We start from the raw sequence: 16,922 nt of genomic DNA on the forward strand, positions 1-16,922 counted from the left end.
AAATATGTATAGTGGTGAAATATGATACATGGGTCTTTTTAGGAATGCAGTTGTCAGAAAGGATGAGGAATAGTGGCCAGGGTCTGTCTCAGATGCGGGATGATATGATGGAGACATGGCGTCTATGTATGGATTTTAATGTAGGGACACATGATAATTATTGAGGATTTTGTGTGAAGATTCAAGATATGTCATGTTTAAATGGACTGTATTATCACATACTATGGTACTGGTCATGTTCGACTAAGATCTAGGGACCTCTCATTTGGATGGAGGTATGGTTGTATCACATGACATATGGATAGGGACTGTATGGATTGTTGCTCTGACTCATTGACTGAGGGTTGGTTTCATGTTAAATTTTTGGGACAGCTAGTCACTCATGTATGTAGTTGAGCATATGACAGATGTCTAGGATGCCTCACTGGTGGGATCTGGTTGCAGACATCAGCATTATCCTGCTGCAAGTTGACTCATACTGTAGAGGGACAGTCTGCTGGGCTGGATTCTACATGCAGGTCTGGGTGGCTTTTCTGGACGTTATGTATGGGTAGTATCATTAATAGACATCCTGATTTATGGTGATGAACATTTTGGCGCAGACTCCATGACAGAGGAGACATGGAGTTTTTATGGTTGGGGACTATCATTGGTTAGTTTGGAGACATCGGTTATGTGAACTTGGTTGGCAGACAGACAAAGTGGGACACGGTGTGATCTTAGAAGGGGTTCAGGTCTGGGTTTAACCTGGGGAGGGCAGTCAGACTGGATGTTGTTAGTTAGATGGCAGACATCAGTTGGTTGGGTTGGGCTTACTCAGAGGCAGGCATGGTTGACATTGGGCCTGACACAGATTGGGTTAAAAGCTATTGATTAAGACTGGCCCAATGAGGACAGTATACTCATAACAATAGACAGGCTCTCACAGGTTTCATTTTTGTAGGGAACACTTGGCCCAGACCTGATTGGTATTTTGGAGATCACTGCTTAAGAGACAGGCAGTAGTGCTGCTGGACTTGGCTGGGGTTGTATATTTAGATGTAGATATCATATTGTATGGTCACTATTTCAATAACATTTGTTAATGGTGACATAAGTTGCTTATACATCTGATCCTGTATAGTATATATGGGTTTTTGGTTTATATCACATATAGAGCCATTAACAGTGCATATGTTTAGGGATTTCCCTGGGTAGTCAGCAGGTTCATTTGGTTGGGTTGGATGTGTCATTGGGTTATATATTCATGAAGGGATTCACATCCAGATCCAAGGATGTCATTGTACCCCTATACTCCTCCCTCATCAGACCCATGATTGAGTACAATGCCCCATTTGGTATGTACCTCACCTGGCATTTGCAGCAGCTGGAGAGACCACAAAAGTACCTCACCAAGAGGATCAAGGGTCTCCAACATATGTCTTATTCTGCCAGACTAAAGAAACTTCAGCTCTATTCAGTAGCATACCACCTGCTCAGAGGTGATCTCTGACTGATGTACAAGGCCATGTCCAATCAGGATCTGATGGACATGCTCCATCTCAAAAAATCCAAATCCATCAGGACCACGAGAGCTAAAGACTTCAACCTCGGCACAAGTATGAATAGGACATGCTGGAGGGATAGATTCATAACCCAGAGGCTTCTCATGCTTTGGAACAAGATCCCAATTCACATTAGGCAGAGCCCCTCACTGACTCTCTTCAAGAGAAATCTTGATGAGTGGATGGGAGATCGTAAGTTTACCCCAGGGGTCACATCTGTGTCACTGCTAGACAGGGGCACAGTAAACTAATTCTATTATATAAGGGGACCTTCACTGTGTCACTACTAGACAGAGGCACAGTATTCTAAATTTATTCTGTACATATTTGTACCATTTCATGGGGTGGCAAAAGCCACATCACTATGGCTAGGCTTACAAATGCCTCAGGGCAGATAGCCTAGTACTAAACTATGAAACTATATACACACACACACACACACACACACACACACACACACACACACACACACACACACACACTTCTTTCGGCTTTTCCCGGTTAGGGGTCGCCACGGTGGATCACCTGTCCGCTCATGATTGGCAGTGGAGTTTTACATCGTCGAGTTGCCGGCCCGGCACCCAACCTTACACAGAAGACACACACACTCATGCCCAGGGCCAATTAAACCCACTGGACCACAGGGAGGACATGCAGACTCCGCACAGAAGGCACCCCAGCCAAGGATCAAACCTGAGAACCTCTTGCTGTGAGGTGACAATGCTAACCACTGCACCACCGTGGCTGCCCTACACACATGCCTTAATAATAATAATGCTCATTTATTAACTAGGGAGGCCCACTGGACACACCGTCCCTTTTCATATATAATATAATATGATGTGTGCTTTACTTTTTGCTGTTGCCTCTACAATCATAAAAAAGGTTATTTCAAATGTGTGTTCCTATCCGTAAGAATACCTCTCATTTATTTTGCAAAAATGACTTTACACATATGTTCCAGGTAATATTAGCCATCATGCTTCTGAGACATGCTTAGCAATAAAAAAAGGATTCTCAGTGAAGTACAGGGGGTACACCTGGGTACGTCTATGTATACCTCTCAGATGTCATGAATTTTGCAGAACGTCACGGATTTTGTCTCATATTTTTGTCCAGTCCCTCCTAAAATTTAGTCAGTTGAATAATGCAAGAAGACAAAGTTCCACACGTCTTATTGCTCAGAAAATGCACGCTGTTGCAAAACTTGAACACAATTATTTCTCGAATTTAGTTAAAAATTGTCCCCCGATTTGGGGCGTTTGTCCCATATTATGTTTGGCTTTGTCTCCAATTTCTGATCAAAGAAGTTGAGCGGTAAAGATCTATATATTCTTACTGAATAGAGCACAATCCAAATACCTTTACTTAAGGTATGCATTTCCCTATCTGAATGCTACTCTCTTCAGTGCATTCAGAGAATAACATGCGTTTGACTGCTCCGAAAAGAACAGGTAAACTCAAAAAATATATCAGCTTTTCGGTTTTTGAAGCAAAACCAAAATCTTAAGGCCCCAAAACAGGGACACTTTTGAAATTGTGACACTACTAATTTATAAATCCTCATTCATTTCCATTAACGAAAGAAATCCTTAAGTACAATGATTGTCTTTGTACTGAGTGTAACCCATCACTTTTTTTTTCTCAAAACATCGCCAACTTTAGGAAGCAGAGAGCAAACTTTGAGCCAAATTTAGGGGCAAATGGAAAATACGGACAACTTCTGCCCAAATATAAAGCAAGGGGGATTCTCTTTAGCGTGGTTTCTTACTGACATGCCATGCATTAGAGCCAAACGTGGGACATAAGGCTTGGCTCAGTTAACGTTTGTATATTAAATCGCGAGTAATGCCACCCAGTAACTTATAAGCTATCATAGTTGCATTACCTGCAGTTGCCAACATGATCACGACTTAGTCACACTATCTCTCTTCGCAGCCGTTTACACCAACAAATTTGTGTCACACACTCCCACCGCCACCGGGTGGTTCCCAGAGTTGCACGTTACGCAGGGCGGACATGACGACATGAACTGCAAAGGGCAAGGTCACAGTTTTGAAGCTTTTTTTTTTTCACGTAAACAGTCAGAATAAATATTATACCATTTAGTTGTTCTTTTACTTAACATTTATTGGAACAAAGTAGCTTAGTTTGTTTTGCTACTTAAGTTTTCTTTTTATCAATGACATTACAGTTGAATAACAGAATCGTAGTGTTTTTGGTTCGAAACTGGTAAAATACAGTATTTAAGTTCCAATTCTTAATTGCTGTTTATTGAGTAACTGTTGCCAAACATATCACTCAGCCTGTTATTAAGTGAATCTTCTTATAAACTTTAAAAGTTGCTAGAATAACATATTTTGCAGCAGTATGTAGTTTCTGAATTAGCTAACGTGTGAAATCTGCTGTAATTTCCGAGAAAAACACAAAATTAATGAGGAACAAACAAAAAATCTGGACATTCTGGGTAGTTGAGAGATATACCAAAAAGTCTGACCATGATACCCAGGTTTGCATACGTCTCAGGGACGGACGTGGACTATCGTTATCTTTCACACCAGATACACAATTTATTGTTTTCGTGTGGGGAATAGCACATGTACATGTTTTCCCACTGATGTTTTAGTGTTATCGCTTTATTTATAATTTTACAACCGTGGCTGTTAAAGGCTTTAGAAGTTCTATGAAAATGGTCTGGTGGAAACACACGTGGATAGTCTGTGTGCTACCCTCCCCCGCTTGGTAGGGTCCTCGAACTGTGATCAACAAGTCAAAATCGTGAGATTGATGTGAAAATTAATCAGAAAAACGGGTGTTCCTTTTCTAACTCATACAGCGCCGTACTTTTACTCTTATTTTGGTCTGTTCCTTGTAAAATTTGAGGTTTTCTGGCAATGTATTAAGAGTAGAAATCTCTATATAATGGCAAGTGAGTTTCCGTCTTCGTATACTTTAGGAAATTTCCCTCCCTGATGACTTAAGTGATCACCTTCTTACCTATATAATTTAACATAAAACAATCAACCCCCACCAGCCCATACTCAGAATGGTAAGAAACAAAAAGAACTTTAACCTTGCCAATTTCCATCCGGAAGTAAACTCCTGTAAATAGTCAATTCTAAAACACCTCCCCTTAGAGGAAGCAGTTGTATACTTCAACAACAAATTCCTTGAGATCCTTCACTCTCATGCACCTGTTCGCTCAACAAGAATAGAGGCAAAAACTGCGCCATGGCTTTCCAAAGAGTCCAAACTAAAAATCACCCTTAGAAACAAAGCATGGGCATTATGGCATACTACAAAAGACCCCCAAGATCACATTAAATATAGGCAATCAAGGAATAAGACTAAAAATCCATTTTACAAGACAAAAAAAAACTACTTCTATAATCTACAGCAAATAAATCAAAACAACCCTCAGAAGTTTTAGGCAGGTTTAAATAAACTATTACATCCTGAACAAACTTCCACCCCGACCCCTGCAGCCACCATTGATAAACCACCTTAGGACGTCTCAGACAGTTTTTACCGATTCTTTACGGAGATAATCCAAGTCCTAGCTAGCCAACTACCTCCAAGCTCCCCTGGCCCTGAGGAGACCACCCCTAGTAACCAACTCTCATTCAGATTCCAACCAGTTGCCACTTCACTTATCCATACCTTGATCAAAAAATTAAAACCAACTACTCTCTCTGCTGATCTATTACCCACCGAATATCTACAAAAAGCAGCTGATGCAATTGCTTACCCAATCTCTATACTAATCAGTCGAACCATAGTAGAAGCCAAAATCCCCACCATCTGGAAAATATCCTATGTAATCCCACTTCACAAAGGAGGTGGCTCCACTGAGCTATCTAATTATAGGCCAATAGCTATATTATCTCCACTTGCAAAGATTATGGAAAAATGTATTCATAGACAACTGCTCCACCACCTAATTCAGAATAACCTTGTGGCAGACTTCCAGCACAGCTTCTGACCTCACCACAGCACTACTTCAGCCCTCCTAGCCTTCTCCAACACTATAAACCATAATCACAACAATAATAACATATCCTCTGCCCTCTTCTTGGATCTCTCCAAGGCATTTGATATGGTTGAACACCAACTTCTAATCCACACCATGAAAACATTCTGTCTAAATACTAAGGCCCTTTAATAGTTCCAATCTTATCTGAGTGGCAGACAGCAGGCTGTCCTTTGGCAAAACAAACTATCTAACCTCCTACCAAACTCCCTTGGTGTACTCCAGGGTTCTATACTAGGGCCCCTTTTGTTCTCCATTTTCATCAATGACCTTTAAACTGTTATCCCAAATGTCAGCTGTATCCAATATGCTAATGACTCCACCCTGATCTGCTTGGCCACATCTCAGACAGAACTATAGTCAGCTTGGCCACATCTCAGACAGAACTATAGTCAGCTACCCAGAACACCTTCAACATAATAGAAAACTGGCTTTCTGGTCGTTGTCTAATCTTTCATCCTAAAAAAACAAAACTGTTACTTTTCTCACTAACTCATAGGTCTACTTCATTTACCTTTACCATAAAATCCAATAATGGCACTATAATCTCCCCATACACCTCTACAAAACTACTAGGTGTTATCATAGATAATCTTAAATTCAACCTGCATATTAATCAAACCATCAACAAAAAACTAGGGTCACTTTACAGGATAAAAGCCTTCTTAAGCCCACCTGCTAGAATTGCCATAGCTCGCTCTCACCTACTTTCAAATCCTGTGTACACATCCCCTTTACTCTCTAATTTAAACAAGTCTGTCCTCAACAAACACTCCATCTGCTACAACCACATTGCCAGGATTTGCACTGGTCTGCCTTATACACCACTATGTCAATCTATACCAGCTTGGGTGGCTATAACCAATTGATTATGGCATATAAAATCTTTTACAATCCGGGCAATACTCCTGCACTAAAAAACATTATCACCTCCTATAATAATCCCAGAACTCTTCGATCTTCTAATAGACTGCTTGTTCAGACTATCAAAACTAATAACTCAGCCGGTGACTCTTTCTTTGCCAACACTGCAGGTAGATCCTGGAACTCACTCGCAGCTATTACTTTACATACCACCATGAGTCAATTTAAGGTAAGACTCAAACAATATTTGACACTAAACTGGCTATGTCAATGTATCAAACCAGACTAGCTCTCCTCTACTATGAGTTAATAACTATAATTTAGCTTAGTTGTGTTACTTAATCCAGACTTGCACCCAGGATTATCTCTAACCTTGGAATTTGTATAACTTGTTAAGTATGTAACCACTGTATATATTGTATCTGTAATCTTAACTGCTTATCTTGAAGCTTTTCTCCCCGGGCCTCCGCTGAAAATGGACTTGAATCCATTCGGGCTATCCCGGTCAACAAATGTAAAATTAATAAAAAATAAAATAAAAATTTGTTGACCGGGATAGTCTGATTGGATACATGTCCATTTTCAGCGGAGGCCCGGGGAGAAAAGCTCCAAACTTACAAACAGAGACAAGCAAGTTACAGTATCTGCGCAAACATATTGTATTAACATACAAGTTACAGTCTAACATTTCAAGTCTATGAAGAATACAAATGCAAGCTAGTACAACACCTGTTAGTCTAAAATAATTTTCTAACTTTATAAGAGCAGTTTTTAAAAATGGTACCCACCATGCACCACCCCCCCCCGATTATTTTTAGCTATGTTCAAATTTTTTTTTTTGCATTTTGAGGTTGAGAGGTAAGGCACAGCTTTAGGGTTTGAAAATAATAATAAAAATATATATAGTTTCATTGATATAAAACACCTTGTCAGGAAAGGAGATACTGCCAGCCCAGCTATCTGGAATTTTGTAAATAATTATATGTCATTGGTGAATATCGAAATGATTTGTTTAAGATGTTTGAGCTACAACTGTATTAGAACTGTATGTTGAGTGTATATTAAGCTACTGGCACAGCAGTGTGCATTGAAAAGGTTTTTGCAAAGTGCTTAAAGATTTATCCACAGCATGCCCTACTGGATTAGGAAAGAAATGTACCTACACTATTGTAACTGTTTAGATGTATATATTTTAACAATGGAAACTAGAACACAAGAGGTTAACTTCAGAAAAATAGTTGAAATTAAATTACCTTATGGCCACATAATAAAAGGATGTTATCTTTCAGTTTCAGTGCAGTAACATACACAATGTCTAGAATTAGAAGTTTTCTGTATTGTCTTGAACGTGTTTTATTGTTTTATGACTTCCAGGATCTGCCTTAGATCTAAGAAAAGCCTTTGTCTATGTATTTTCACAGGTAGATGCTAAGTTCTATCAGCTGCATCAGTGGGGATTTTCACCTGGGTAAGAGTTGGATGATAAGAAATGATGTAATTCTGCAAACTATCCCAGCAGCAATATTTGAGATAGTAATTTGTGAAGTCTGTTAGTGCGAGACTCTATTCTGTATCTTGTCTTTGACCTGACAATGTCAAGATCCACTCACCACATCTGTTTGGCTTGCTCTGAAGTAAGTTATTAGGGTACAGTAATTCTCTTGGATACAGTCAGGAATATGGCAAAGCTTAGCTTATATGTTTTTTCTTTGTTTATTTGAGACTGTCCTTCAATGTTGTTTTAAATATTGACGATAATCCAACGAACAGAAAACTAGTAAATAAGAAAATAAAAGCCACACCAGATCACTGAGTCACTCTATTATTTATTAAACGAAACAAACATTCACTGAGCGCTTTCACCCTGCTCTTTGCTGGGTTTCATCAGAGTAAAAAATTCAACGGAGCAGTTGCCTTATATACTGTCACTTAATTAACTTCAATTAATAAATCATACATCAATCATTGAGATTTGAACACATAAAAAATAATAATAAATAATAAACTCAGCTTCATTTTCTAAATATAAAATACAGAATAAAACCTTTTCGTTTGTAACTAAAAGGGTGGTATCTAGTATAAGTTGTGTGTTGCGTATGTAGAAATGCATAAATGTCTTACAATATACTATTAGTTAAATAAAATGACTATATTTGTATAAATTGAATAAATATATAATAATAAATAAGTTTAAAACATGCATATATATATATATATATATATATATATATATATACACAAGTGTATTTATAAGTGCGTAAAATATGAGTATAAATGTAAATATAAGCTTGTATAAATAAATAAAAACGTATACAATAAAATGTTAGTTGATCATAAATAATGTTAAAACTTATTTTGTAAAATATATATTCATATCGTATGTATAATGTATAAAAAATACCAATTAAATAATGTAAGATTTCATTTTCAAAAAACTACTAATGGAGATGTATTCATTAATGCCTGGTTTACTATTAGCATTTAATCTAAATTGCCATAAACATTCTTTCATCTCTAAAAGGTTGTTTACATCTCCTTCCTTGACACGTGTTTCAGGTACTCTGTCAAAAAAAAAAACAAAAATGTATTAAAATCTGGACATGTTGTACTGTGCGTATATAATGCACTTGTTGTTTTTTTGTTCCTTATGTCTCTATTGTGCTCATTGATTCTCTCTCTCAATGTTCTTATGGTCTTACCTATATAGAATGCGGTACAGGACAGACATGTGGCAATGTAGATTACTTGCTTAGTGTTACAATTAACGTAACCTGGGCATCTAATAGCCCTATTGTATCCTTTTATGGCAACATAAGGCCCGTCATTTATGTATCTACAAGTTTTACAAAAGCCACATTTTTTCATACATGACTTTTTGTATATTTCTTCATATTCAAACATATCTTTAAAATTTTTACCCCTACTGTATACAATTGTAGGTGCTTTACCTATTTTTTCAATAATGTCTAAATCGTTACTAAACACTCTGTCCCATGCTTCTTTTACCACTTCTATTACAAATTTGGTACTGTCGCTGAATGGTAAGGTTAGTGAGCATGCCATATTTTTGTTCGTAGTTGACTTATTAGCATTTTCAACTTTACCAACTTTTAAAATAGGTCTGAAATAATCATTCCTTTTGTTCAAGATTTCCTTTTTCATACTATTAATAAGATGGTCTGGGTAACCTCTATCCGAAAACATACTACATAAAAAATTCAACTCTTTTGTGAAAACAGAATCCTCACTTATTATTCTTGACATTCTTACCATTTGACCTTTCACCAAATTTAGTTTTTGAAAGTGTGGGTGGCAACTTTTAAAATGCAAATATGAATCTGAAAATGTTTTTTTACGAAATATATTGGATTCAATCTTCCCTTCCTTTTTATAAATATTTAAATCTAAATACTCGCATTTGTCCATCTCTATGTTGTATGTAAATTTCAAGAAGGAAGTAGTGTTTCCCAAATAGTCTATAAATGCTATAATCTTTTCTTTATTACCTTTCCAAACCAGTAGTATGTCATCCAGAAATCTTACATATAACACCACTTTTGACCAATATTCACTACTCAGTACATATTGTTGCTCCCATTTAGCCAACACTAAGTTGGCATATACTGGAGCACACCTAGCTCCCATCGCAACACCTGAGCTTTGATTGTAGTATTCACCATATTGCTGAAAGAAATTGTTGTGGAGTATCATCTCCATGAACTCAGTTAATAACTTTCTTTTCACCGTGTGATGTTTATCAAACATTGCAAGACTGTTTTCAAACATCTCAAGTCCTATGTCGTGGGGTATCACTGAAAATAAATTACTAATGTCTATAGTCACCAGATATGTGTCCATAGAAATTTTACCCGTGTATTCATGTAATATTTCAAGACAATGCCACGAATCTTTTAAAATGTAATTAATATTATTCAATACTTCTTTGCAATTGATGTCAATATAGTGTGCTATAGCCTCCATTTTTGAAAATTTAGCAGCTACTATGGGTCTGAATGGGGGATTGGAAACTTCTTTATGTATTTTGGGTATCCCAAATACTTTTGGTGTAACAGGATGTGTTACTGTCAAGTAATCATATTCCTCTTTATTAATACAGCCACCCATCCAGAATTCATACAGCTGCCAGTCAATTTTTGTATGTGCCTTAATCATGTCATATCTAGAGACTCTAGTGTAGGTGGTTTCATCACTGAGCATATACATCATTTTGTTTTTGTAATCTTCCTTACTCATAATGACAACCCCACCTCCCTTATCGGGTTTCATAATTCTATATTTGTTGTTAGTACATAGTTCATTTAAACAAAATCTTTCAGCTGTTGTTAAGTTCTCATTGAGTATGTCATTTGTTTTCAAAACCTTTCTTATTTGTGCATCACATAACATCTCGAATAGGTGGATCATAGGGTTAGCAGGTGGTACAAACGTACTAGATCTTTAAAGAGTGAAACTCAATGATTCTTTTTTCATGTGTCTCCTTGGTTATGAAAAAACATTATTAAATTTAACATTCTAGTATAAAGCCTGAAATTTAACAAAATCCTACCTATATCAAGCTTAAAGATAGGAATAAATTTAAAACCCTTCATAAAAAGTGACAAATAATTTTCATTTATTATTTTATCTGAATAGTTATAAACTGAAAAACCTCCTTCAGTAATAATTTCATAATGCATATTTGTAAATTCTGAATTATCTGTCATTTGATTTATACTTAAAGTATCATTGTTATCAAAATTTAAAACATAATTAGAAATACAGTTTTCACTAAAATCTAACTCCACATTTTGAAAATAGTTAATCACTTTCTCATTACTAACTTCATCAACTTCATTGTTTGTACTTCTATCCTGCTCAAAACTGTATTTTTTATTACTTGCTAATATTGTTGGTTCTGTCTGAACCTGTTCCTGTAGTTGTTCTGAAAGTAGTTCTGTCCCTGGTAACGCCCCTTTAAACGTTCCGATCTTCTCAATGGTTGTTCCTCTAAAAAAGTTTGTCTATCCTGAACATTTCTATAATTATTGTTGTTACCTGGGGTAATTCTCTCATCATTCATGTCACCCTCATTGTTCACAACATTCACATTGTTATCAGAATTCTGAACATTAATGCTAAATTGACATTTAAATTCTCTAAAATGACTGTAAGCTCTATTATTAGAATAATCTTCAGTATCCCTACGCAACTTATTATTTTTACCATCCAACCCGTTGGTATTTTTTATACATTATACATACGATAGGAATATATATTTTACAAAATAAGTTTTAACATTATTTATGATCAACTACCATTTTATTGAATACATTTTTATTTATTTATACAAGTTTATATTTACATTTATACTCCTATTTTACGCACTTATAAATACACTTATATATATATATATATATATATATATATATATATATATATATATGCATGTTTTAAACTTATTTATTATTATATATTTATTCAATTTATACAAATATAGTCATTTTATTTAACTAATAGTATATTGTAAGACATTTATGCATTTCTACATACGCAACACACAACTTAATACTAGATACCACCCTTTTAGTTACAAACGAAAAGGTTTTATTCTGTATTTTATATTTATAAAATGAAGCTGAGTTTATTATTTATTATTATTTTTTATGTGTTCAAATCTCAATGATTGATGTATGATTTATTAATTGAAGTTAATTAAGTGACAGTAGAGAAGGCAACTGCTCCGTTGAATTTTTTACTCTGATGAAACCCAGCAAAGAGCAGGGTGAAAGCGCTCAGTGAATGTTTGTTTCGTTTAATAAATAATAGAGTGATTCAGTGATCTGGTGTGGCTTTTATTTTCTTATTTACTAGTTTTCTGTTCGTTGGATTATCGTCAGTCTTTAAAGCGCACCAGACACTGTTCACCAGTTTTTAAGTTTTTAATTTTAACGTTGAACGCTAACAGTATTTAACCGCATGGAGCAGTTGTTGCAACAACAGTTGGAGATAATGAAAAAATTGCTCTTAGCTGTGAAAGTGCAATGCATTCTTTCAGGACCTAAGACTGCTATCACTACAAATAACGAGGGAAACAACGCTTCGCTTTTGGAAGCTGATGAACTACTTTTAACACTACATTCCACAGCGGGTACCTCATGAAACCAGCCACCAGCTAGCATTAGTTCCAGGGAATCTATTGGAGGACGGACCACGCACAACAGTGCTGTAGCACAAGGCCACGCATTTCCGCCGCCGATTCCAGAGGGGAAACGCTAGAGAAGGAGCTGAAAATGTTTGGAGGAGAAATTTCACGCTACCCGAACTGGATATTGTATTGTCGGTACCAAGGTTGAACAATTACCAGCAGATAAACGATATGGGCACCTTAAACAAGCAAATGGAGGATTTTGACAAACATTTGAGGAAGTACAAGGCGTTGCAAATGGACAATGTTTTCCTCGAAAGGTCACCGGAACTGAATCAAGTACCGAAGGGACTGAGAGTACTTAAGGTACTTTTTGGGTTTGAAGACAAGGAACTTGTTAAAGATTTGATAGACATTTATGATAATGCTGGCAAACAGCTTATGAAATTAATTATTAAAAATAACAACAATAAGTTGTGTAAATTGAATGAAACATTGTCTAATTTAGACAGAAGTATTAGAAATGACCTACTTTTTGAGTCCAACAAGCATAGATTTGATAACATTTTATTGGACATTAATAGATATGTTAGTAAAGGGTTGTATGGTAAAAATAATAAGTTGCGTAGGGATACTGAAGATTATGCTAATAATAGAGCTTACAGTCATTTTAGATAATTTAAATGTCAATTTAGCATTAATGTTCAGAATTCTGATAACAATGTGAATGTTGTGAACAATGAGGGTGACATGAATGATGAGAGAATTACCCCAGGTAACAACAATAATTATAGAAATGTTCAGGATAGACAAACTTTTTTAGAGGAACAACCATTGAGAAGATCGGAACGTTTAAAGGGGCGTTACCAGGGACAGAACTACTTTCAGAACAACTACAGGAACAGGTTCAGACAGAACCAACAATATTAGCAAGTAATAAAAAATACAGTTTTGAGCAGGATAGAAGTACAAACAATGAAGTTGATGAAGTTAGTAATGAGAAAGTGATTAACTATTTTCAAAATGTGGAATTAGATGTTAGTGAAAACTGTATTTCTAATTATGTTTTAAATTTTTATAACAATGATACTTTAAGTATAAATCAAATGACAGATAATTCAGAATTTACAAATATGCATTATGAAATTATTACTGAAGGAGGTTTTTCAGTTTATAACTATTCAGATAAAATAATAAATGAAAATTATTTGTCACTTTTTATGAAAGGTTTTAAATTTATTCCTATCTTTAAGCTTGATATAGGTAGGATTTTGTTAAATTTCAGGCTTTATACTAGAATGTTAAATTTAAAAATGTTTTTTCATAACCAAGCAGACACATGGAAAAAAGAATCGAGTTTCACTCTTAAAAGATCTAGTACGTTTGTACCACCTGCTAACCCTATGATCCACCTATTCGAGATGTTATGTGATGTACAAATAAGAAAGGTTTTGAAAACAAATGACATACTCAATGAGAACTTAACAACAGCTGAAAGATTTTGTTTAAATGAACTATGTACTAACAACAAATATAGAATTATGAAACCCGATAAGGGAGGTGGGGTTGTCATTATGAGTAAGGAAGATTACAAAAACAAAATGATGTATATGCTCAATGATGAAACCACCTACACTAGAGTCTCTAGATATGACATGATTAAGGCACATATAAAAATTGACTGGCAGCTGTATGAATTCTGGATGGATGGCTGTATTAATAAAGAGGAATATGATTACTTGACAGTAACACATCCTGTTACACCAAAAGTATTTGGGATACCCAAAATACATAAAGAAGTTTCCAATCCTCCATTCAGACCCATAGTAGCTGCTAAATTTTCAAAAATGGAGGCTATAGCACACTATATTGACATCAATTGCAAAGAAGTATTGAATAATATTAATTACATTTTAAAAGATTTGTGGCATTGTCTTGAAATATTACATGAATACACCGGTAAAATTTCTATGGACACATATCTGGTGACTATAGACATTATTAATTTATTTTCAGTGATACCCCACGACATAGGACTCGAGATGTTTGGAAACAGTCTTGCAATGTTTGATAAACATCACACGGTGAAAAGAAAGTTATTAACTGAGTTCATGGAGATGATACTCCACAACAATTTCTTTCAGCAAGATGGTGAATACTACAAACAAAGCTCAGGTGTTGCAATGGGAGCTAGGTGTGCTCCAGTATATGCCAACCTAGTAGTGGCTAAATGGGAGCAACAATATGTACTGAGTAGTGAATATTGGTCAAAAGTGGTGTTATATGTAAGATTTCTGGATGACATACTACTGGTTTGGAAAGGTAATAAAGAAGAGATTATAGCATTTATAGACTATTTGGGAAACACTACTTCCTTCTTGAAATTTACATACAGCATAGAGATGGACAAATGCGAGTATTTGGATTTAAATATTTATAAAAAGGAAGGGAAGATTGAATCCAATATATTTCGTAAAAAAACATTTTCAAATTCATATTTGCATTTTAAAAGTTGCCACCCACACTTTCAAAAACGAAATTTGGTGAAAGGTCAAATGGTAAGAATGTCAAGAATAATAAGTGAGGATTCTGTTTTCACAAAAGAGTTGAATTTTTTATGTAGTATGTTTTCGGATAGAGGTTACCCAGACCACAGACCATCTTATTAATAGTATGAAAAAGGAAATCTTGAACAAAAGGAATGATTATTTCAGACCTATTTTTAAAAGTTGGTAAAGTTGAAAATGCTAATAAGTCAACTACGAACAAAAATATGGCATGCTCACTAACCTTACCATTCAACGACAGTACCAAATTTGTAATAGAAGTGGTAAAAGAAGCATGGGACAGAGTGTTTAGTAATGATTTAGACATTATTGAAAAAATAGGTAAAGCACCTACAATTGTATACAGTAGGGGGTAAAAATTTAAAAGATATGTTTGAATATGAAGAAGTATACAAAAAGTCATGTATGAAAAAATGTGGCTTTTGTAAAACTTGTAGATACATAAATGACGGGCCTTATGTTGCCATAAAAGGATACAATAGGGCTATTAGATGCCCAGGTTATGTTAATTGTAACACTAAGCAAGTAATCTACATAGCCACATGTCTGTCCTGTACCGCATTCTATATAAGTAAGACCATAAGAAAATTGAGAGAGAGAATCAATGAGCACAATAGAGACATAAGGAACAAAAAAACAACAAATGCATTATATACGCACAGTACAACATGTCCAGATTTTAATAAATTTTTGTTTTTTGTGGTTGACAGAGTACCTGAAACATGTGTTAAGGAAGGAGATGTAAACAACCTTTTAGAGATGAAAGAATGTTTATGGCAATTTAGATTAAATGCTAGTAGTAAAACAGGCATTAATGAATACATCTCCATTAGTAGTTTTTTGAAAATGAAATCTTACATTATTTAATTGGTATTTTTTATACATTATACATATGATAGGAATATATATTTTACAAAATAAGTTTTAACATTATTTATGATCAACTACCATTTTATTGTATACATTTTTATTTATTTATACAAGTTTATATTTACATTTATACTCATATTTTACGCACTTATAAATACACTTATATATATATATACATGTTTTAAACTTTATTATTATATATTTATTCAATTTATACAAATATAGTCATTTTATTTAACTAATAGTATATTGTAAGACATTTATGCATTTCTACATACGCAACACACAACTTAATACTAGATACCACCCTTTTAGTTACAAATGAAAAGGTTTTATTCTGTATTTTATATTTATAAAATTAAGCTGAGTTTATTATTATTTTTTATGTGTTCAAATCTCAATGATTGATGTATGATTTATTAATTGAAGTTAATTAAGTGACAGTATATAAGGCAACTGCTCCGTTGAATTTTTTACTCTGATGAAACCCAGCAAAGAGCAGGATGAAAGCGCTCAGTGAATGTTTGTTTCGTTTAATAAATAATAGAGCGACTCAGTGATCTGGTGTGGCTTTTATTTTCTTGTTTTAAATATTTCCTGTGATTTTCAACTGTAATGTAACTAAGTATATACTGAGTATTTTCTTGTTCTTTTATTATTTATTATTAAATATATTTAAACCTTTCATTGTGGCTGGTCTGTCTAGACATATTTAAGCTCTGAGAGTACTTGCATATTTATTTGGTGACAGTGTGTAGGCCACTTCTAATAGCCTTGCTCTTGGTCAAACTAGCATTTGTATTGATAGTAACATTACACAGTAAGATTGGACACCCGTTGTTAATGGCCTTAAAGTAGCTGATAAAGAGTTGACTGGTAACAGTGATAACTACCTTATATTC

The 16,922-nt window shown here is 34.9% G+C and overlaps 2 protein-coding genes across 5 annotated transcripts in view; both read right to left on the reverse strand.

Moving 5' to 3' along the window:
* Positions 1-3,574, reverse strand: part of ZNRD2 (zinc ribbon domain containing 2) — a 534,970-nt gene extending 531,396 nt beyond the window's left edge. The window contains exon 1 of the mRNA XM_044075004.1: positions 3,433-3,574. Coding sequence (XP_043930939.1) covers positions 3,433-3,448 — 16 coding nt within the window. The 5' untranslated portion in view covers positions 3,449-3,574. The remainder of the gene's footprint in view (positions 1-3,432) is intronic.
* CEP70 (centrosomal protein 70) overlaps positions 1-16,922 on the reverse strand; it is a 2,129,610-nt gene that overhangs the window by 1,690,889 nt on the left and 421,799 nt on the right. The gene's annotated exons all lie outside the window — the stretch shown is intronic.

Source organism: Protopterus annectens, chromosome 6.part0 (assembly GCF_019279795.1).
Source record: "Protopterus annectens isolate FY-2018-M chromosome 6.part0, PAN1.0, whole genome shotgun sequence".
Taxonomy (NCBI): domain Eukaryota; kingdom Metazoa; phylum Chordata; order Ceratodontiformes; family Protopteridae; genus Protopterus; species Protopterus annectens.